At 59.1% G+C, this 21,813-nt stretch overlaps 1 protein-coding gene across 4 annotated transcripts; it reads right to left on the bottom strand.

Annotated features, from left to right (window-relative positions):
* Positions 1 to 1,223: 1,223 nt before the first annotated feature.
* On the bottom strand, positions 1,224 to 20,730 carry Znf787 (zinc finger protein 787). 4 transcript variants are annotated; one of them, XM_026382393.2, is made up of 4 exons: positions 20,348 to 20,730; positions 9,697 to 9,838; positions 8,507 to 8,595; positions 1,224 to 2,944 (listed from the first exon to the last, which is right to left on the bottom strand). In XM_026382393.2, exons 3-4 carry the CDS (start codon positions 8,583 to 8,585, stop codon positions 1,878 to 1,880), a joined length of 1,146 nt encoding a protein of 381 aa, XP_026238178.1. In that variant the 5' UTR covers positions 8,586 to 8,595; positions 9,697 to 9,838; positions 20,348 to 20,730; the 3' UTR covers positions 1,224 to 1,877. The 4 variants fall into 4 exon arrangements, with proteins under 4 accessions (XP_026238178.1, XP_026238177.1, XP_026238179.1 ...); XM_026382392.2 differs by lacking the exon at positions 9,697 to 9,838; XM_026382394.2 differs by lacking the exons at positions 9,697 to 9,838; positions 20,348 to 20,730 and adding an exon at positions 19,818 to 19,939.
* Between the last annotated feature and the right edge of the window lie 1,083 nt (positions 20,731 to 21,813).

The raw sequence follows: 21,813 nt of genomic DNA, 5'->3' as shown, positions 1-21,813 counted from the left end.
CAGTGCCAAGGACACTTGTCTAAGCCCATGGACCTATCAGCTCACTAACACATCTACTACTAAATGGATCCCTGCATTAGGGAAAGTAAGGTGGGCCCAGAGGATTTGAGACTTGCCACTGGGTTCTACCCGTCTGGGAGGCACGTGCTCTGGGACCAAGTGCTGGGCTTGGATCCCTTCCCAAAAGAATGCCAGTAAGATAGGCAATCTTTTCCTTTCACAGAGGAGGAAACTGAGGCTCGAGGTTTTGCCTGGTAAGAGGCAGGGTGGAGACTGGGTCTGAATCTTTCTCAATCTCGGCGTCAGCTCCTGGGAAGAAGCCAGACTTACCACACTGAGCAGGCACCAGAACCCCGCTGCTTACCTCCCACTCCTTTCCCCACCTCCAGAAGCACCAAGGTTAGTGCTCAGCAGAGTAACCTAAGGGCACGAAGCCCAGTCTTCATAATCCCCATGACTCCCAGCAACCCCCCCCCCTTTAGTGACCTTAACTTCCAATGAGCTGGGAGGCAACACCAGCCTGCAACACCTGCTCACTCAGGCAGAAGCCCCTCCCGGCCTCCTGCAGTGCAGGGGAGGGAGCCTGCAGCCCACCCCCTCCAAGCACCTCCTGCATTCAAATGGCTGCCCGCCAGCTTGGAAATACCCACTGGTGGGGCGTCACCACACCCCCCTCAAGGCCCTGGGGACAGGGATCTCTGGCCTGGGGCTGTGACCCAGGTAACTGGAATTGGCATCAGAGGACCCTTCTGATAGGAAGCTTCGGCAGTCCTGAGGGACCAGGCGGCAGACACTGTAGCTCAGTGCTGGACACAGCCACAGCACTCAGTGATACCTAGGTCCTGCCCCCAAATGCATCCCCCACCTTCAGTGCCCTAGTTTGTCACTGGGAATTAGCCCTCCCAGCACAGCTACCTTTGCAAGAAGTGCCCATGTGATCAACTGGCTGGAGGCATCTGGGCAGGAGAGGTGTGTGCTGTCTCCAGGGAGCAGAAGGCAGGACTCCCGGGGTTGGAGAACTGCCCGCTACTTCCCCCTGCGGCGCCTTCCTCCAGCCAGTGGCAGGGAATCCGCAGCTCCTGAGCAGCACCCAGCAGGAGCACCGGCACAGGCGGGGCTGTCCACTGACTGGGCTGGCGTCCACTGCTACACCTGGGGTTGACAGAGCCCTTCAGCCTCTTGCCCTTCTTCCTCCCGAACCCAAGAACCACACGGCTACGGGGACAATCGAATAGTGTGATTTATTGCCCTCACACCCCTTCTTCCACCTGCCCACGCCAGGGAACAGACAGCACACCCCATCCTCTGAAGGGGGCTACCCTGGGTGTCAGGGCTCCTTCTGCTTCACTCCTCTGCTACCCCACACCCAGGAGCAGGAGGAAAACCTGGGCTATAAAATCAATAGGACTCGAAGGGCAGAAAAAATAGTGGATGGGAGGGGGTAAGGGGTATGATTAAAAGAAAACTCTAAGAGGGCAAAGGGCCCCTCTCCCCTTGCCTTTCTGGGACCCTCTAAATACAAAAGGCCAGAATTCCCTCCATCCCTTACAACATCCCAGACAGTGTGGGAAGAGAGGGGCAGCCTCTTGCGTGAGGGTCTGGCCTCTTGACCTCTACAGTTCTCACATTGTCTAGCTCTGGCTCTGGCGGAGAACCTAGAAAGGGCAGGGTTTGGAGAGCCAGCGGGCACCTTGAGAAACCATCTTGCCCTAATGCCCACAGGTCCTCTCGCACCAAGACAGCGCAGGCCGAGTAGCAGGGGCAGGAGACGAGGATGCCACCGGTCGCACCCCTCTGTCCATTTCTCCCTGGCCTCCTGGTTTTGTCGTCCCCGCCAAGCCCGAGGGGCCCTGCTCCCCCCCCGGGCGCCCCCGCCCCTACCGGCCCTCCGTGCCACGACACTCAGTGCAGCGCCCGCCGGAGGCTGCGTCCTCGTCCTCATCCTCCCCGCCAGCCCGGTAGAAGCTCTGTCCGCAGCTGCTGCAGACCGAGGGCGCGCCCACAGCGTGGATCTTCTTGTGTCTGCGGAGCGCAGCGCCCTGCACGAAGCCCTCGCCACACTCCACACAGATGTGCGCAGGCTCCTCGCCGCCCGCCGCCCCCAGCCCGTCCCCGTGCTGAGCCCGCTGGTGGGCCAGAAGCCCAGCCCCATGCCCGAAGCCCTTCCCGCACTCCATGCACACATAGGGCTTGGGAGCCGGGGCGCGCCGTGACCGCGGCCCGGACGCCCGCGCCCCTGCGCCGGCCATAGCTGCGGCAGCCGCGGCGCTCTCGCCAGGCGCGCCCACCACGATGATGCCCTCGCCGTCGCCCACCGGGATGGCGATCTCGCCGTCCGCCGCCGCTGCCTCCTCCGGCGCCTTAGCGCGGCGCACACTGGCTGCCAACACCTTGGCGGCCACACCAGGCCCCGACAGCTCGGGGTGCAGCCGCAGGTGGCGCGCCAAGCTCTTTGGCTGGCTGAAGCCGCGGCCACAGCGCGGACACACAAAAGGCTTGAGGCCGCTATGTGAGCGCCGGTGCTTGGCCAGGCTCTTGCTCTGCGTGAAACTGCGGCCGCAGTCGGGGCAGGCATAGGGCTTCTCGCCGGTGTGGATGCGCTGGTGCTGCATGAGGTTGGAGCTCCAGCTGAAGCGCTTGCCACACTCGGAGCAGGCGTAGGGCTTCTCGCCCGTGTGGATGCGCCGGTGCTGCACCAGGTGCGAGCTCTGCGAGAAGGTCTTGCCGCAGTCGCTGCAGGCGTTGGGCCGCTCGCCGGTGTGCGTGCGCTGGTGCCGTGTCAGCTTGGACCAGTGGCTGAAGCTCTTGCCGCACTCGTTGCAGATGTAGGGGGCCGGCGGCCGTGGCCTGGGTGGGGGCCCCGCCGCGGGTGCAGACTGGGGCGGGGAGAGCTTGGTCGGGGGCCAGCTGGGGACGTCGTCATCATCCATGATGAGTATGTCCACTGGAAGACAAGAGAGGTGGGGAGGGAGTCAGAGGCAGCAGCTCCACAGAGGGCTGTCCAAGCAGGAACCCTGGCTGAGTGCTGGCCTGGGACAGCTTTTTGATTGCCTTTATGGAGTACACCCTACCACCAGTGGGGACAGCACCCACATCACAGAAAGCAGGTCAGGGTCTGCTGCTCTTCACCCCTCGGCCTGTCCTCTGCTCAGGCACTGACCTCTGGGGGGCATCTGTTCATCACCCATCTTCCCCCAGGTGCGCTCCTGCAGGCCGTTGCAGCCATGCCTAGGGAGCAGAAGGACCTCCAGGAGGTCGTTAACCGACTACATAAATGGATGTGCAGGAAGGAGGCAAGAAAGGCCTCCAGGGAGAACACGGGAAACCCAGAGCACTGAGCTGGGGCAGGGAGGCTGAGGGCCGGAGTCAGGCCAGACCCAGATGCAGCCTGGACCTGTGCGACGGAGGACGCCACCTCCAGCCCACCCCAACAAAGCCTTTCCCGCATTTGCACCATGCCTGCCCAGGCGCCTGTCTCCCAGCCCGTCCTGTTCTTGAGACGTGGGTGTTGTCCATAACACCTGCTCTCCTCATGGGGTCTGCCAGAGCTTTAGAATCACACGCCAGGGCCTCAAGAGGCGCACCCTGATTTCCTTCAAAGCAGGAATCACAACCTACCCGAACTGTGTTCCCTCTTGCTAAAGTGCTCAGATACATCTGTGAGACGTCACTGGTGAACACAGGGAGAAGAGCTAGACCCTCCGAGGGCAGAGCTCTGTGTCCTCTGTATGTCAAATCGCATAAGATGGCTGCTATGAAACATGAGTCTTTGCGAGTGAGAAACCCAGGCAGGACAAGCTGAAGCCTGGCACACCCTGACAGCCACGGCACACCCTGACAGCCACGGCCCGCCCGCTCAGCCACCTCCTGCAACAGGCCCTCACTCTCCCAGCAAGGTCCCTGGCCAGCAGCACCAGGACCACCAGGAACTGCAGATGTGGACCCCTGGGCTTTACTCCAGCCCACCCACCAGGGGGTTCTGAGAATTACTATATTGTAAGGCAAAGAACACTAGAGTCACATTGGCAGGGGACAAAATCCAGGCAGGATGTGATCATCAGGGAGGGACCCTGAAGAGATGGCATGAACCCCAATTTATTGTCAATAAAAATCAAGAAAGAAATTACAGTTTATTAAAAAGAGAATAATTAAAAACAAAAACCTCGGAAGCTCTTAGTCCCAGGCAGAGTGACCGGGCCAAGGGGTAGGAGACCTGCTTTCCCATGAAAACAACAGTTGCCTCGCTTGCAAAGTTGTCAAGAGCATGGGACACAACGTGTGATGCAGAGCGGAGCTGAGAAGGCCAAGCAGGGCACTGGGGGAGGCTGAGGTGCAGAAGTGTGGCCAGAGGTGCTGGAGGAGAGGCTGGTTCTAGCAGCCACCTCCAACACAGCGCTTCTTACTGCCAGATGAGCGACCCTCTCATCCCTCAGGAGGTGGGCTCTTCGTCCCGCCATGCACTATGTCACACACCAGGCCAGCCCCGCATGGTGCTGCAGGTGGAGGGCAGGCTATTAGGCAGGATGCCACTTGGGTCCTTCAGCCTCCCCATCTCAGGAGGAAGAGGATACCACGTTCCCAGAATCCCCGCAGTCCCTTAAAAGGACCGGAGAAGCTGGGGATGCAGCTCAGCAGCAGTGTGTGTCAGGTCCTGGGTTCAGTTCCCTAGCACATGCATGTGAGTGCACACGACACAACAAATCCCCAGGAGGAGAGTGGTGCAGAACACAGGTACTCGATGAAAACCAGCAGGAACCAGGGCGACTGAGGCTGGAGCAGGGCCCTGGGTGGAGGGCAGGGTCCCGACACCTTCCTACTGCTGAATGTGCCCATGGATCAATTCAACCCACAGCAGACCAACATTGTTCTCAGCTTGGGGACAAGGAGTTGAGGGGTCCTTCAGCTCCTCCAGCCCTGGCACACAGCAGGCAGTGTCCCACACCTCAGACCCCCGAAGTAGAGCCCAGCAGCCACAGTTCTGATGTCAGCCTTCTGTGGCACACATGGCAGGCACAAAGAGCTCCAAAACCAAATGCAGAGGTAAGAAGCTCAATATAAAGACACACCAGGCCAGGCATCTCCGTCGCCTGCAGGGAGATCCCCCCACCTCCCAAGCCCAAGCGGATCAGCTCCGGTACTTCTTCATAGCTCTGCCACCAGGACTGCACTCCGAGGCACTGTGCTTCAGTGTGTCACTCAAAGCTGGCTGGTCCAAAGGACAGCCCGTGTTTCCTCGCAGTGTTCCTGTTGAAGATGGCCACAGGGTCCTCCCAGGCCTCTGCCAGGCAGCTCACTCAGGCACAGCGTGGCATCGTCCTGCTTTTTCCAGAGGGCTCACAGCATCTCCTTGTGTGTGTCCACATAACGCAGACAGAGTGGACCACAGGTTGAATGGGGTGCACAAAAGGGCGCTCCTGTTGCCCTTTGTGATGAAGCTGAACTGAATCCTACAGACCCCATACCTGCCCCTCAGCACCCAGTGCAATCTCAGGAGGTGATGGCAGGTCAAGAGCTTACTGCCCCTCAATGGCAAGGTTTTCAGGAAAAAGCACTGGCTCCCTGTCGTCTGAAGTCCCCTTTCCCCAGCACCACTGGGGATGAAGGTGGACAGCTGGCAAGCTCCTCCTGCTGCTGGCAGAAACGCCGTCTGCCCACAGGACCCGTGGCCTTCAGTAGCACCACCTACTTCCACACTCCCTGCCCCAGACCCACCATCAGCAGTGTCCCCAGAGCCCTGGCCTCTTGTGGTGCAAAATGGCTTTCACAGCAATATCAGGAAACACTCACTGCTTCTTTTTTTAAAGGTCCTCAGGAGCTCACAGTGAAACCCCCCATTCAAATCTGGGACTCCAAGGTTTTAATTTAGCCTCTCACATCTGACACTTGCACCCCACTTCTCCCCATGAAACCTGGTTCTCAGTGACTCGGCCACGCACCTAAGGGACCCCAGCATCTGCTGTCCTCATGCCCCGCACACAACTGTGCCCACCCACCAGGTGTACATGGGGACAGCCTCACCTGCGCAGTCCCGAGGCCTGGCCGTTCACGGCCCACAGCTGCTCTAGTCACAGCCGCCGTCTGAGGCTCACTGGTCTGCCATCAGACTCCTTGGGAGGGCGCTCAGGCACCTGGAGGGGAGTTTGAGCACGAGCTCCTGGGCTCACGGCCCACCTGAGGACTACGCCTCTGCCTCTGCCTCTGCCCTGGGCGCGGGACAGCGGTGCTCACCCCCTCAAGCCACGTCATGTACTACTTTTGCTGCAACACCAGAAGGGGCAGGCAGTGGGGGTCCATGCTGCGTGGCCTGCTTGGGAGCCTCGGGGGTCTTCTACTTCACTCTCTCGCCCCGACATCCTCTGCAGGGCTGCCTCGCAGTGCGTGAGCTTTCCCTGTGCCTGGCCTCAACACGCGTCACTGCTGACCCTCTTCATTTCTCTTCCATTTTACGTCCTCTCTCTGTCACCTCAGCTGTTCATAAGGAATCCTGGGCTCTGCAGCTCTGGGGTTCTTCCACGTGCTGTGCATCTCGGCACATCTCAGGGATCCTCACCTTCCTGGGTGTGCTCTTCTGTTTTCCTTTCCAGGGTATCTTTTGGGGGCTGCTCTTAGCATTCTTCTGTGGCTCACGATGATCCGTGAGGTGGTGAGGTTGACTTCAGCTGCCTGCACCCCGTGCTCACGGTGGCCACTCGCTCGCCCCCACTCGGGGCTCTATTGGCTGCTCCCATTTTCATTGGGACCCCCTCTCCTTCTCTGTTGGCAAGGACAGGGGCCCAGCAGGCTTCCTGTTGGTTCTGGCTGATCCAAGAGCCCCAGGCCCGGGCTGCTCCAGCCCTTCAGACCTCCCTTGCCTGGACACAGCAGCCCCTCCTTCAGCTGCCAATCTCCAAGCTTTCCAGTGAAAGCCTGAAGGCAACCGCCCCGCCTCCATCTTCCCAGCACCCTCGCTGCAGTCCACAGGGGCTTGGGCCTCGCGTCGGCAGTGTGCTGGGCTTGACTATCCCACTGCTAAGTTCCTGCCTGGGAGCCTGAGGATTGTCCAGGGCCGCACAGCAGCTGAGAAGGCTCCCTCAGAATCAGCATGTCTCCTCAGGAAGTCATGTGGGCTGCTTCTCCTTTCATGCCCTGTAGCTAAGGCCCTGAAGGGCTCGGGGGCTCTCCCCACCCACCACTGCTCACTGCATACTGAGAACCCCAAGTCGGGACCAAGCCATCAGGAGACTAGGTGCCCAAGAGGCAGACGGGGCTCACCTCCACACCCTGTCACGGTTTCTGTTGCCTCACCTGCGCGGACACGAAGGATGGGACTGATCAGCAGGAAGCCCAACCTCACTGGGCTCTGTGGGGGCTCCAGGAGACGACCCACCTCAAGAGAACTAGTGGGGACAGGTGAACGAAGTGCCGTTCTCAGTGAAGGACTGGCTTGGAGGACCTGAGCACACTTCTCAGAAACATTCGAAGACAGAACACGATGATAAAGCCTCCAGTTGCACCGAAACCCTGGCAAACCGATGAGCCCAAAGACGGCCCCCTCGGCTCTCCTCCGTGTCCCCCCTCGCTGGGCTCCAGTGGAGAGGCAGGCACCAGGCAGTTCAGCACCCTCCCTCAGGAGCGCACGCTCCAACACAGGCCTGGCCACAGTGCCAGCAGCAGGTCACTGCGCTGGGTGGCCAGTGGCAGGACAGAGGGCAGGAGAAACACGAGGAAGCAGCAGTGAGTGCTTCCAGACGTCAGGATTTGTGCCCCACTCTCCCTCCAGCCCCATGTAAGCAGGCACAGGGCCACGTCCTGGGTGCAGACGCAGGCCCCAACTGAGCCAGCTGAGCCTCAGGCTATGTGAGCAGTGCTGCCCGGGCACAGAGGACGCCAAACCTGGGGCGAGGCCGCCTGTTGCCACTGCGCCTCTTCCCAGGGCCTTCTCATCCCTGGGCTGTAGTCATGGCAACAGAGGGAGTGAGTGTGTAGTGGACTGCGTCTCAAACATACCCTGGACTGTGCAGCCTACAGATGCGTTTTATTCACCCAAATACTTTATTAAACAAAATATATTGCCAACACACAAAGATTTCACGGTGACACCCATCAAGTCCCCTGAAACACAGGCACCCACCCTCCAGGCCGGTCACTGCTGCCTTCCAGGCACTGCACTTGGGTTGGCCACCCCTGGTCTGAGGAGCAGCCTGCCAGGGAACAAGGGCCACCGGGAACCTGAGGCCAGGGGAAGAGCAGGGGTACCCTCAGCAAGGGACAGGGTGCTGCCCCAAGCTGGAGGCACCGGAGAAGAAATCAGACAGAGGTGGTCCCCAAGGCCTCAGGACGGTTCCACTGCAAGGACAACTGGAAACACCAACAGGAGCCCCTCCAAGCTAGGATGCAGAGTCCTGGGGAGGAGAGGAAGGGGCGGGAAACCAGGCGTGCCAGAGTCATAGCAGGGGGAAGAGTGTCCCCCGCTGGCTGGCGGGAGGGCAGCGGAGCTGGCTTAGTGGAACCTACAGGGCCACCTCACCTGGGTTCTCGTGACTGGCCATCTGCTGGTCCTCAGAATCCAGCGGCCCCGGAGACCAGGCCTCTTCCCGAAGCTCCATGTCGACGTCCCTGTAGGAAGTGGATGAGACAGAAGGACACAGTTTACAGGGCACCAGATGGAACTGAGGGCCCTGGGGTCAGGCACTGCACCAACAGCCCAGCAGACAACGCCCCCGACTCGCCTCTCACAGGGAGTGGAGAGAAGGCCTGGGGCAGCCACTCAGGCCACAGCCACACCAGCCTCCTGCCCAGCGCCACCTACGGCTGGGACACAGCGTACAGTGCTGCCTCTGTGCCTCACTTTCCTCATAGGCAAGATGAAGGACCTAAGGTGCAAACAGGATGATGCATACAGCACTCTTGCCATGGAGGGACTCCTGAGCCACAGAGGTCCTTGTGCCTGCGACAGGTCACCTACCAGCACAGGAGGACTGGACAGCAGCAAGTGCACTTGCCTGCCCTAAGGCCTTCCTATATCCCAACCACACGAAGTACTCAAGCCAGACACAGTGGGCAGGTTCCTGACCAGCGCACTGGAAGAGAGTAACTGGACCTCGAGGGTATCTGGCATCCAGGTGTGGAGGGATCTCCAGTGACCACATGGCATCAAGGAATGGCAGAGCCAGCAGGCAGCTTCCAGATGCTAGGACTTCACAAACAAGGAAGTTCCAGTAGAATTTGGGGAGGGGAACTGACACAGTGCTGCCAGCTTCTACAGCCAAAACAGAGCAGTAAGAGGGAATTGCAAACATAAAGAACTCCTGCCTCCTGTACAGGCACTGCTGACTGGCTCTCAAGTCCCCAGCACCTGCAGGAGGCAAAGCTGTCACAACTCCAGACCCTCAAGACAAGAGCCATGCACGGGTCTTGCAGGCAGGCAGGGAGCAGCCTCAGCGGCACAGCCATCTCCCATCAGCCCAGCCAGCCCAAATCCCTCAACGAGTTCCGAGACACCGTCTCCAGAGAGCCTCACACTGCCGGCCCTCCTTTGGAAGGCCCTAGCTCCCTCGCCTCTTGCTGGTCAGACTGCACGCCCCTGCCCACTGGCAGCACTGACCCTGCACCCCTGCAGCACCAGGCATGGGGGCGCTCTTGGGAGTGTGGACCAAGACTTGAGGGAGCACCCTGCTGAGACAGAGCCTGCCCACCCCACGTGCAGGACCTCCCCACCTGGCTCAGGCAGAACTCGCAGCAGGAACACACTGGGGACAGACACCAACAGTCCGGCATCTTGCATAGCACGCAGGCCCCTGACCAGGTGATCACCTCTCCAGAAGCCACTCAGAAGGGAAAACCAAAACCTCAGCAGATGCTTTTTATGAGGGAAAAAAAGATCGTGGCAGAGTTTAGCACCAGAAAACCAGCAAGGTCACACATGCCCAACAATGGAAGAAAGTGTCAGCGATCATACTGGCCTGCTCCACAGAGGGTGGGCTGGCCCCAATGATAGCAGGGTGCCACCATCAGGGACCACCTGCTCATCACATGAGGATTGATTCTAACTTCCTTCTGACTGTTTTTCTGATTTAATAGTAAAATATAATTACTTCTTCTTCTTCTTTTTTTTTTTTTTTTTTTAGTTTTCGGCAGACACAACATCTTTTGTTTTTGTATGTGGTGCTGAGGATCGAACCCGGGTCGATCCATGCCAGACGAGCGCGCTACTGCTTGAGCCACATCCCCAGCCCATAATTACTTCTTAATAAGAGAAAAAGACTAAAGACTTATTTTTTTGACAGCTGTGAGAACTGTATCAAATGGGCAAGTGGTGGGCACAAGGGCAGAGTGGGGGGCAGCAGAAGTGCCCGGGATACGCCCAGCCAGGGCTGACCTCAACCACAGAGGCAGCGGCGACTCCCTTTCTGCCTGAAAGCAGGGGAGAAACTCCCACATGCGATGTGCTCTGCTCCTTGTGCCGGGCAGCAGAACGACTTATCGCAAGGTGGGAGCCAAGGCCACGGCCTTCTGCACAAACAAGCCCTGCTGAAGCTCGGATTCCCCTCGGCCCCAGCCACACGGCCACCCTCCCGGCGGCCCCCAGCCTTGGGCCTCACTGTCCCAGGAGGCCTCCAGCACACAGGCAAGGTTAAGGCACATGCTTTTCTCCTGGTCATCTGTCTCATGTCAGCCTCTCTCAGGCCCAGAGGCCCTGCGAGAGGAAGTTCTGCTTCCCCTGCAAACACACAAAACTGGCCGGTGTGGTGGTGCACGCCTGTAATCCCAGCACCTGGGAGGCTGAGACAGGAGGATTGCGAATTCAAAGCCAGCCTCAGCAACGGGTGAGGCACTAAGCAACTCTGTGAGACCCTGTATCTAAATAAAATATAAAAGAGGGTGGGGATGTGGTTTAGTGGTCAAGTGTCCCTGAGTTCAACCCCTGGTACCTGCCCCTCCCCCAAAAAGACACAAAACTGCAGCCTACACAATACATCATCAACCTCCAAATACCACAGGAGCCAGGCACAGTGACCAGACCTGTAACCTCAGCGACTCGGGAAGCTGAGGCAGAGGATCACAAGTTCAGGACAGGCTCAGCAACTTAGCAAGACCCTGTCCCAAAATAAAATTTTAAAAAAGAGGACTGAGGATGTAGCTCAGAGCTAGAGTACCACTGGAACAATCCCCAATACCAAAATTTTTCTTTAAATATCAGGCAGAGCCTGGCACACTGCAAGGGACAAAGAGTAGTGCCCAGCTTTGGGAAACAGCCTGGCAACTCTTCCAGTGACAAAGGCACTGACTACAGACCCTCAAGTCCACTGCTGGGCCCATACCCAACAGAAGAAAACACTCGTGTCGGCCACAAGTGCCACAGGTGGTGTTCATGGCAAGTTGTTCCCAATGGGCAAAAAGTTGGACCAATCCAAACGCCAAGGCAAGGGCACAAGGCACAAGGCACACATGGCAGGGACTCCCTCTGCAGGCTGTCTGCGCCAGGAAAGACACAGTGGCTGCTGGAGGTCAAGGCAAGAACAGGAGAGAATGCCGAGTGGTGGGGGCTCCTGGAAGGTGAGGAGACACTCTGGAACTAGACAGTGGCGCTGCCTAAGCACTCCGTGAACGAGACACCACCAACTGTACACTGCAGAAGAGCGTCTCGGTGCGCACGTACCTCTAGCAAAAGTGAACTCTAGAACAGCGTCCCGCCCACTGACTACAACACCACAAACGTTGTTTTAAAAAGCATGGGAAGAGAGCGGGAGAGACGGGAGGCTGCTGCCAGGGGCCGCCAGGGCCAGGGGAGGGCCAAGCCTCATGGCCTCTGCTGTTTGAGCCTCCTCTGCCAAGTGCGATAATGTTTCCCTGAAACGAAAGCCTAAGCTCAAGAGGCACAGGGACTTCCCAGCTCAGAGCCCTCCCTGGCCCCAGTCTCAGGCCCAGCTTCTGCAGGGAGGGGCAGCCCAGGGCAGTGAGGCCACAGGCATCAGGGCCAGGAAGAGAGCTGGCCTGGCCTCTGAGAGGTGGAGGGGTTGACCCTAAGCTCTCTGCAGGAGTCTGAGGTCAACAAACTCCTCCCACCTGCCAATGGTCATTGTCACATTTTAAGAATGACAGAGGCAACTTGCCTCCTGGTCCACAAACCCTAAAATACTTGAGAAGTGGCCCGTTACAGAAGTTCACTGACTCCTGATGTGAACGATGGGGCTACAGGACCGGAGGGAAGCTCTCAAGGCCCAGCAAAGAGGAACCCAGGGGAGCCTGAGGACGGGAAGAGGGAGGAGACAGGAACAGGGCAGGCAGGAGGGAGGCCCCAGCTTGACCTCAGTGTTGTGTGGCTGCTGACCCAAAGTTCCTGAGGATTTTGTCTGTGGATCCAAGGTTCATAAATGAGGGCTGGTGGGCGGGCTCACAGGTGACATACCACATAATAACCCGGCAGACCCAGAGCAGCCTGGGCAGGAGGGAGGCCTTCCTCCGGCTACTCTGCACAGCCCGAATCGCCACTGTGCACCGGAGCCCTGCAGCGGGCGTGGCAGAAGGAGAGCATGGGCACTGAGCTGGAGCACAGGCATCTGGCGGTCAGCGGCAGGAGCGGGGCTTTTTACCAAGGCTTAGGTGCTGCTTGCCCCTGACTTCTCCCAGTCGGTGGCTGCTGGGAGCGGCTGCGGTCTGGGGCAGGACAGCATCCCTGGGGGGCAGATGTGCATAAACAAGCTGAGTGCAGACACCCTCTCTAGTCCCTCTGCAGCAGTGCTCTTTGACCTTGAGCAAGGTTCTGCTTCTTCAGGCCTCAACAGCATCCTCCGTAGGATGGGGACAAGGAACAGCAGATGACTGGTACCACTGTGTAAGAATCAATCAGCAAGGCTGGCAAAAAGCCTAAGAAGGGTAGCTGAAATGCCACGCAGTCCTCCTCTCCATTCACCTTCCCTCACACCCTCACCTGGGTGCTGGCCCTCCTCCCTAAACCTCTGGGCTCTGGGGCCCACCCCTAGGCTCTGGAGAGTGGGGCTTCATCTGCAGGGTCAAAGATGAGGAGCTGGGGACCTCGGGCAGCTCCTGACTCCACTTTCAGGGCCCAGGGCAACTCCCTGGAGAAGGTCCCTCACCTGCTCTCAAGAAAACCCCAGGCATGAGGCCCTGGTCTGATCCCCAGCACCACACACTAGAAAAGAAGAGCACTGCAGGCAACTCAAGGAACCCCGAAGCAAGGCAGCAGCAGCCTGAATCAGCCTACCCCGGCCATCCCTGCCTGTCCTGCCACTCCACCCAGGGCCCTCTCCGTGCAGGTGCTCACCCTGCTCTGACCTCCACCTCCAGAGGAAGGAGGGGAGGGCATCTCCTGCGCCCACCCCAGTTGGGCCCTCCAGCAGTCCAATTAGCACGTGGATCTGGCAGGGCTATTAAGCCCCAGACAAATTATTGTTATTATTGTTGTTATGAGGTCCCACCCACCCTGCTGGATGCCTGCCAGCCAATTATCCCCTCTTTCTTCTACTGCCAATCCAGCCTCCTCCTCCCCTTCCCTCCCCTCCCCTCCCGGACACTGGGGCTGTGGGCAGGGTCAGAAGCAACCCCTCCCAGCAAGGCCAAACCAGGCTGCTCCCAGCAGAGGCTCCCAGCAGAGGCTCCCGGACCCCCTCTCCCACCCACCTGCATCCCCTCACACTAGCTAAGCCTTGGAGGGGGGACTGTACCTCCTTTTCACCTCCTGCACTCCTCCCACTTAGCAACTCAGTTAAGAAACACCCTTTGACTTTTCAATCACCCAATGCTGCAGCCACCCTTCAACATGAACCTTCTGACATCGCTGTGGCACCACCAAAGGCATGGGCACGGGCACCTCCTGCACTCCTCCTGTTTCCTTCACCAGCACAGGCTTCTCTACCCAACCTTCCCACTGCCAGCTCCTGCCCCCCCCCCTCAGCTACCACAGTGCAGGCTCCCAGCCTGCCCTTCTCCAGTCCCCTCCCACATCACAACCAGTGAACCCTTGTAAAAAGTCACTCTGTTGAAATAACCCTGTTAAAAACTGGGCACCTGGGCTGGTTCCATGACTTAGCTATTGGTGAACTGTGCTGCTACGAGATTGGGTTAAAGAAATATGATATTTATACCTAATAAACTTTTACTGTCATAAAGAATAAAATTATGGCATTTGCTGGTAAATGGATGGAAATGGAGACCATCATACCAAGTGAAATAAGCCAGACTCAGAGAGAGTCGAGGGTCAGAATGTTTTCTCTCACATGCAGAAGCTAGAGCAAAGTAAGGGGGGAAAGTTGGGGTAGGGGAGGAAATGCCACGATTCTAGGAGACTCGAAGGGAGATCAGTGAGCAGAGGAAGGAGACTGAGGTGGAGGGAGGAGGGACGGGAAAAGGGAGGAGCCATGGAATCGGATGGGCAAACCACACTATGTACACACATAAATACATCACGGTGAATTCCACCTCTGTGTACATCCATAAAATGCCAATTTTTAAAAACAATAGAAGGAAGACAAGAGTGGAGGAAGGGGATCAGGGGGCAGGGGAGGGAGGGAAGAGGAAGCCCTGGAGAATGAGTGGAGCGAACAGTATTCTGTGCATGTGGGAGGTGGTCAATGTGAACCCCACCATGGCGCATAATAAGACACCTAATTAGGAACACTGGGCAAAGGCGCTGAACAAGCATTTTTCCAAAGAACACAGACAAGTGGTGACAAGCTCGGAGAACTGCCCCAGGCCATCGGCTCTCAGGGAGACCGAAGGAAGCCTAAGGAGATGGCACCTGGCACCTCGCACCCCTGGAACACAGGCTCGGGGCTGCTGGGGGGACTGGAAGCCTCTCCTGGGCAGGCTAGCGCACTGCAGTGGGATATGGGCAGCCCTCACGGGCCAGCACCTCCACTCCTGAGCGCACACCCAAGAACACAGCCACCCAGAACCCCTGACGTGAATGTCCACAAAAACACACTCTCTACAGCCGGAGCGGAGGTACCCACTGCCCAGCTGACACATACCCTACAGAGGAGCCCTGCGAACTCAGGGCTCAGAGTGTGCCAGGCAGAGGGCACTGCCTGCCTCTAAGTGTGCATGATGTCCAGATGTCCATGGAGAAAGACAGTGGACTGACAGCTCTGGGCCAGGCAGGTAGACAGGATGGCCACTCAGAGGGCAGCTTCTCTTGGGGAGGAGCACGGTGTTCTAAAATCGACCATGGCAATGGATGCACAACTCCGGAAAGCACACCTTACATGGGTGAGCTGTGGCACGGGGGACCTTACCTTAACAAAGCCACAACGACAAGAAAAAGCAGCGCAGCTCAGTGCTCCCTGCCCACGCGCCCACCACTGGCCCAAGGAGCACTGTGAAACCCAGATTCCTCCACAGGGCCCCGTTTCCCCTGCAGCGGCATCTTCCTCCAGACCTGGATTCCCTGTGCACTGCCACCTCTCCTGGCCACACCTAGCATTTCTCTCTGGAGAGCCCTGCCCAATCCTCCACCTGCCAGCCCATTCCCCTTTTCAAGGGGGGCTCAAGGGTCCCCTTCTTCCTCCACCTCTCATCATCCTTTCTTGGTTCCTGCAGTGCTGGGGATGGGACCCAGGGCACCATGCGCGGCAGGCAGGTGCTCCACCACTGGCCACCTCCCACCCTCTAGTCACCTTGTCTATTCCTTCCTGGCCACAAGTTCCCTGAGGGCGAGCTCTAGGTGTGCCTCCCCCTTTCCCCTGCACCCGCAGTCCCAGACCCACAGACTCATGACCTCAGTGGACCTCTCCATCCCACCGCCCCCACCTCTTCCTGGGCCCAACAGAACCCCCACCACCTCCTTCCCCCATCCTCAGCTCATGCCAGTCCTGGAACCCATTCTCCTCCCTCCCTGCCCCCGATCCCAGGACTACATCTGCACAAGGCCAAAGCCAGGCCCTCAGCACGTCAGCCTGGGGTGAGGCCTGACCATCGACTCTGACACATGTCAGGCTCTCACTCCTATTTGGGGGTGAGCCCCAGATTCCCGCATCTCATCTGGAGCCACTTCTGATAGACCACATTCTCTGAGAACACTATCTGCGCTTCAGTCCACTTGAGGCTGCATTTAAAGGTGGCTGGGAGCACCACAGGGCACCTGCTCCCCCTCTCCCAGTCTTCTTCCCACTCAAGGTCAGATGCTGGGCACCTCTGCTGCCTCAGCAGACCAGTGCCCAGCCCCCCTGGTTCCCCACGCATGACTGAGCAGGACGTAGATGGCTCTTGCCCTGGAGTCACACCCGCCTTCTCCACAAGACATTTCTAGAACCCTCACCTACTGTGAAGCTGCAGTGCAGCTGGAGTGGCAGGAGCTCAGGTCCCTGGGGAGCAACCCTGCCCCTCCCTGGCCACGCGCTGCCCTCTGTGCATGCTGATCTTCAGGTCCACTCCCAACACTCAGATTCTCAAATGCTGGCAGATAACTGAAATCTGCTAGAACCCAACAGATTACTCTTCAGAACGTACACTATGGACTCTGGTGGTAACAGGTGACGCGAGTTCATCAGGGTTAACAAACTTGGCCATGGTGAGGGCGGAAAGATAGGGACACACAGGAGCCCTGCAAATTCTACTCAGTTCTGTTGCAAACCTAAAACTGCTCTTAAAAATTAACATACATGCCAGACGTGATGGCGCACACCTGCGATCCCAACTACTCAGGAGGCTGAGGCAGGAGGATAGAAAGTTCAAGGCCAGCCTCAGCAACTTGGTGAGGTTCTAGTGACTTAGCAAGACCCTGTCTCAAAATTAAAAATAAAAAGGGGCTAGAGGGTATAGCTCAGTAGTTAAGTGCCCCTGGGTTCAATCTATAGTGCCCCTTTAAAAAAAAGAAAAGCATATTAAAAGACAGGCAAGAACAAGCACAGTCCAGCCCCCAGCTGGGCACTTTCTGGTTGGGCGTACACCCTCCCATCTACCTTCCAGCAGCACATACTTGCCCCTACCTCACTCGCCTCTCTAGCTTGCTCTCTGCTGAGGCAGTGTGCCCACTGGCAAGCCCCATCATCAATGGCCCCTGCCTGGAAGCTCTCTGACTGCCCCTTCCCCCAGCTCCACTGTCCTCCTTACCCCGGAGCAACAGAGCACATTCATGGAGCACAGATCAAGCCCCAGACACGCAGGCACAGAGTGCCGTAAGCACATAAGCTCCACTCCTGATCCCCTAACACCTAGGAGAGATGGCGAGGCGCAAGGACAATCTCTCCAGGCAGGCTGGTGGGTCAGTAAGCAGCCCCACCAGAACAGCCAGTGACCTGGGCAAGGTGCTTTGCCTGTGTGTCCATCCTACGCTCCCAGGGCCAGGACTGGGATCCAACAGGATAACGCACGCTGAGAGTTCGACAAGCAGCAGCAGACACAGTGAAGGTGTCAACACCATCACTGCCATTTGATCCAGAGGTTGAGACAGGCTGTGTGGCTGGTGTGATGCCAGAGCCACAGAGCCCAAGCCGAGACATACAGTCTGCAGTCTCTCGGTGCTGGCATTGGCTCCCTGTCAGCGCCTGCTAACATGGGTGAGACCTATGTTCCCTAGGAAAGACGGCTACCTAACCTCCGTGGCTCCTGCCATGGGACCCCCTGGCAAGTCCCAAACAGTGTCCAGCAGAGTATGTCCTCAAGGAGGGCACAGACTACTCGCAGCACTGCCCAGCACAAACCCTACAGCACCCTCAGCAATCAATGGCTCTGAGCAGCCTGACCCTGAGCACTGAGTCTGAGACTTCATCTGATCTTCCCTGGGCTCCTAGTATCATCTACTGCAAGGCCAGGCATCTTGGGGGAGGTTGGACATGGCTCCCCCCTCAGCACAGGATAGAGAAGCCACTGCCTGCAAGCTCACAGGGAGAGGGCAAAGGGTATGGCAAAGGCAAGTGTGGAAACCACTGGCCCACCTGGGCCAGGGCTCAAGCTGGTTGGCTCCTCCATAGCAGTAAGGCATGTGCTCTCTGAGCTCCTAGGACAGGGCCACCAGCACTGGCAGTGTGACAACCCCAATTCCCCCATCCACTTGGCTGGCATGAATCTTTCCCTACGCTGCAGGACCCCTAAAATGGGAGGCTGGTTCTCAAGGAGTCCCTTGAAGCAGCCAGCAGCCCTGCATGGAGTTCTCATGACAGTGCACCCCACAGAATGGGGAACTCAGAGACCACAACTCTACAACTAAGAGGCTTCAGATCAGGTTCATCTCTTCTGACTCCACTCTTAGCCAAAAGAATCAAGCCAACAGAGGGGTGTACAACAAAGGCCAGCTCTGTAACTAAACACAGCACAGTGTTCTGATGGTGCTGTGGGTCCTGGAGCTTGTGAGTACTGACCGGCCTCTATTCAATCCTGCTAAATGGGGTAACCACCTCTGCCCCAGGGCCTTGAAGAACTCAGGGGAACACCAGACACTAAATGCATGGCAAGTGTCATCAAGTCTGCAGACCTCTAAATACCAAGGCCCAATACTGGCATGACCTCAGCTCCAGAGGACAACTAACCCAGGTTTATGGAGGCCTATGAGGTGTGTCTGGGCACAATCCTAAGAGCTGGGTGTCCATCAATGACTAGAAGACCCTGGTGCAGCTGCACAGTTGCTATGGCCTTGACCATGCATCCTGCCATCTCCCCGAGGTCCCTGGGTCCTCTTGGCTATTGCCTACTCTATCTACCCCAGATGTGCTGTTGGCCCTGCACATTCACCTGACAACCCTCTGGGTCCCTGGGGCCACTCTGGCAAATCGCCCCATCTCTCTACAGCCACTGGGCCTGGCTCAAGAGGCACTGGGACCCTCCTCTGCCACCCAGTCTGGGGCCCCATAGCACAGCAATACACTGGAACCACCTGTGTCTTCGTCCTTGATGGACTAGTTTATTACGGGAATTTCACCAAGCTCTTCACATTGCAGGAGGGAAGAAGAAACAGTCCAGGAAAGAGGAAGTAACACATCCAAGGTCACAGAACTGGACTAGACTGGGCCAAAATGGGAACTCAATGCCTGGCTCTAGAGCCCTTTCCAGAGCTTTACACTGACCTCTTGAATTCTGCCCTGGCTCTTAAAGGGAAGTATCAAGAGCCTTCTACTGAGGCTAACGCTGTCCTTATCAACCAGGGCTGTCCAGGAAGAAAAGGAGTGTAATTTCCTGTCTCGGGTCATAGAAGGAAGGAGGGCTGGCTGAAGGACTGGCGCCCCAGAGTTCTTGGGGAATACTCCCGGCCGGCCAGCGCCTCTCTTCATTCTGGCATTGCGCCATGTGCCAGGCAGGATAAGCCCTTCCCATTCCTCAGCTCAGCTCGGAAGGTTAGGACCTGCGGCACCACAAGTAGTTGTCTGACGGGATGTTCTCTGGGCAGAGGCAAGGGGTCTAAACTCAGCCCAAGAGGCCAGGGTCTGCCAGGGCGCCAGGACACTGTGCTGGCCCAGCACCGAGGCCAGACCTCAACTGGCTCCTCTGCACTGCCCCACAGGAGCCTGGAACCAGAAAACCACAGGGAAAAAAACAAGTCGCTGCGCTCCTGGGGCCCCGAGGGCTGGTCGGGTGGCTCCCGGACCCAGCAGGGCTTTGGCAGGGTGGTGCCCTGTCAGGGTTCGCTGTCAGCCCTCCACCTCGGCCCGTGCTGTCTCGCGGTCCCTGACGCCCAGCACGGGCGGACCCAGGCGGCCTCCGTCCACAGGGGCGGCGGGGGAGGCGCGGCGGCCGGCGGGGCGCGCAGGGAGGCCGCGGCCTTGGCCCCGCGCGGCCACGCGGCGCTGACCTTGGCTCGGCCGCCTCCCGCCAGGGACGCGCTTCCTGCCGCCCGCCGGCGAGCGGGAGAATGAATGGGCCTTCGCTGCCCGCATCCCCGTAATTACCCGTGGATCAAAGGGCAGAGCGGCCCGCCCGGGGCAGCAGCGGACCAGCCGACTCGGAAAGGGGAAGGAGGAGACCCGCGAGACCTGGGGCCGCGACGGCCCGGCCGCCGCTTCCGGCCAGCCCGGCCCCGCGCGCGGCCTCTGCCCCGCCCGGCCTCAACTCCCCCCCACACCCGAAGTCGCCAGCACTTCCGGCCGCGGGGGGCGGAGGTGCCGAGCGGCACGGAGAAGCCCCGGACCCAGCCACCCGACCCGACCCAACCCGACCCGACCCGGCCCGGCCCCACAGTCACACGCGCGCCACCGTGCCGCGCGCCCGCGCACTACCCCAGAACCTCGGGTCGCGCGCACGCGCAGTCCCCGGTCGCGCGCCCGCTCACGTTCCCCCCCCCAACGGCGCGCACGCGCGCTCGCCCGCCCGGCCGCGCTCGTCCGCCCGCCTCCCCACCCACCCCCGTGCGAAGGCTGGCTCCCGACGCGCGCCCCCCGCCACCCCCGACGCACGCCCCCCACGCCCGTGCCGCCCTCACCTCCTCCGGCCCGGGGCCACCGCGCCGCACTCCTCCTCCTCGCGCCTGCCTCGCGGATGGTGGCAGCGGCGGCCGCGGCGACTCAGACCCTGGGGTCAGGGGGACGGGCGCCCAGGCCGGAAGTGACCTTCCCGGCCGCTTCCGCCCGCGCCGCTCCCCCTCCCCTGCCCCTCCGCCCGGGCCGCCACCCCGTCCTCGCCGCTCTAGGCAGGAGGGCTCCGCGACCCCTGGCCGCAGCCCCCCAGCTCTATGGTGCCGAGCGGCGCCGGAGGAAGCCACTTCCGGACGCGTCTAGGACCCGAGTCCTCCGTCCCCGCTCTATGGCGCCTCGCGCCGAGGGGCGCCGGCCCCGCCCCTCCCAGGACAGCAGGCGCGGCACGGCCCGTTAGGCGCAGACTTCCGGGTGTCTGGGCGGCCCCCAGCCGGCCGCTCGCGCCTGCGCGGTCCGCAGGCCGCGCCACCCCGGGGACGCTCGCGCCACCCGGTCCTCCTGTCGTCTCTATCATTGTAACCCCTTCCGTCCCGGGATCTGGCCCTGGGCCCCACCGCTGCCGGACAGTGCTGCGCTTCAGGCGCCGCGCCAGGGAAGCCTGTCCCTGCCGCTCCTGTCGGCCTCAGTTTCCCGCTCCCGAAGGACGCGACACGCGCGGTGCCTCCCCTAGGTCCTGGCACCACCAGGCTTCGTAATGGGTCTCCTCCCCACTTGCGGAGCGCGAGCGGTCAGGGCGCTCACTGAGCGACTCGCGAGGGTGCGTTTCGCCGTGACTGTGCACTCGGCAGCGGGAGTCCCCGGCCCCGCGCGGCCCCGGGCGCTGCCAGGCAGGAGGGCTCCGGTGTGGGCCGTTGCCCCGCGAGCCGTCTCGCCCGCTGCAAGTTAATTATAAACATTTTATGTTGTCGTCACTGAAACGGACAGCAAGCTTGGGAGTCAGAAACACAAGCGCTACACCTAACTTGTGATGGGACACCTGAAACGGGGGCGGGGGGACCATGTGTGTAGTAACACCTGTGAACGTCGCTCAGTTCTCTCCCTGGCTCATCTAAACGCCAACCGCAATGGCAGCAACGATTACTTATTAGCCATTTCATGCTACAGCTGCGGGGAATCCTCAGGTCAGACCACACGAATCCCGAGATTGCACACTCAATGCCTTTGCAATGTCTTTGCATGCCAATAGTAAGATATGTTTGTGTCCCGGCTTCAAAAATACTGCAAAGACAATTTTTAAAACAAATCTTAGTAAAGAAGGAGTATGCTGCTATAGATTTATGATTATGTGTATGAACTCTGCACACAAAGCCCATGTACAAGAAACACCACATCTGTGTTCCTCTGAATTAGGTCAGCAGGTGTCCTGTGGAGGCTGTAGTGAAAGGGCAGCTTCCTCTCTCTTTGTCCCCTTCCCTTACTAGCTGGCCAAACAGAACCAAACACTGAGATCTGGAGCAGCTGGCTTGGATCACCA

The sequence above is a fragment of the Urocitellus parryii genome, chromosome 15 (assembly GCF_045843805.1).
Source record: "Urocitellus parryii isolate mUroPar1 chromosome 15, mUroPar1.hap1, whole genome shotgun sequence".
NCBI classification, from domain to species: Eukaryota; Metazoa; Chordata; class Mammalia; order Rodentia; family Sciuridae; genus Urocitellus; species Urocitellus parryii.
This window is presented reverse-complemented; position numbering and strand designations above follow the sequence as displayed.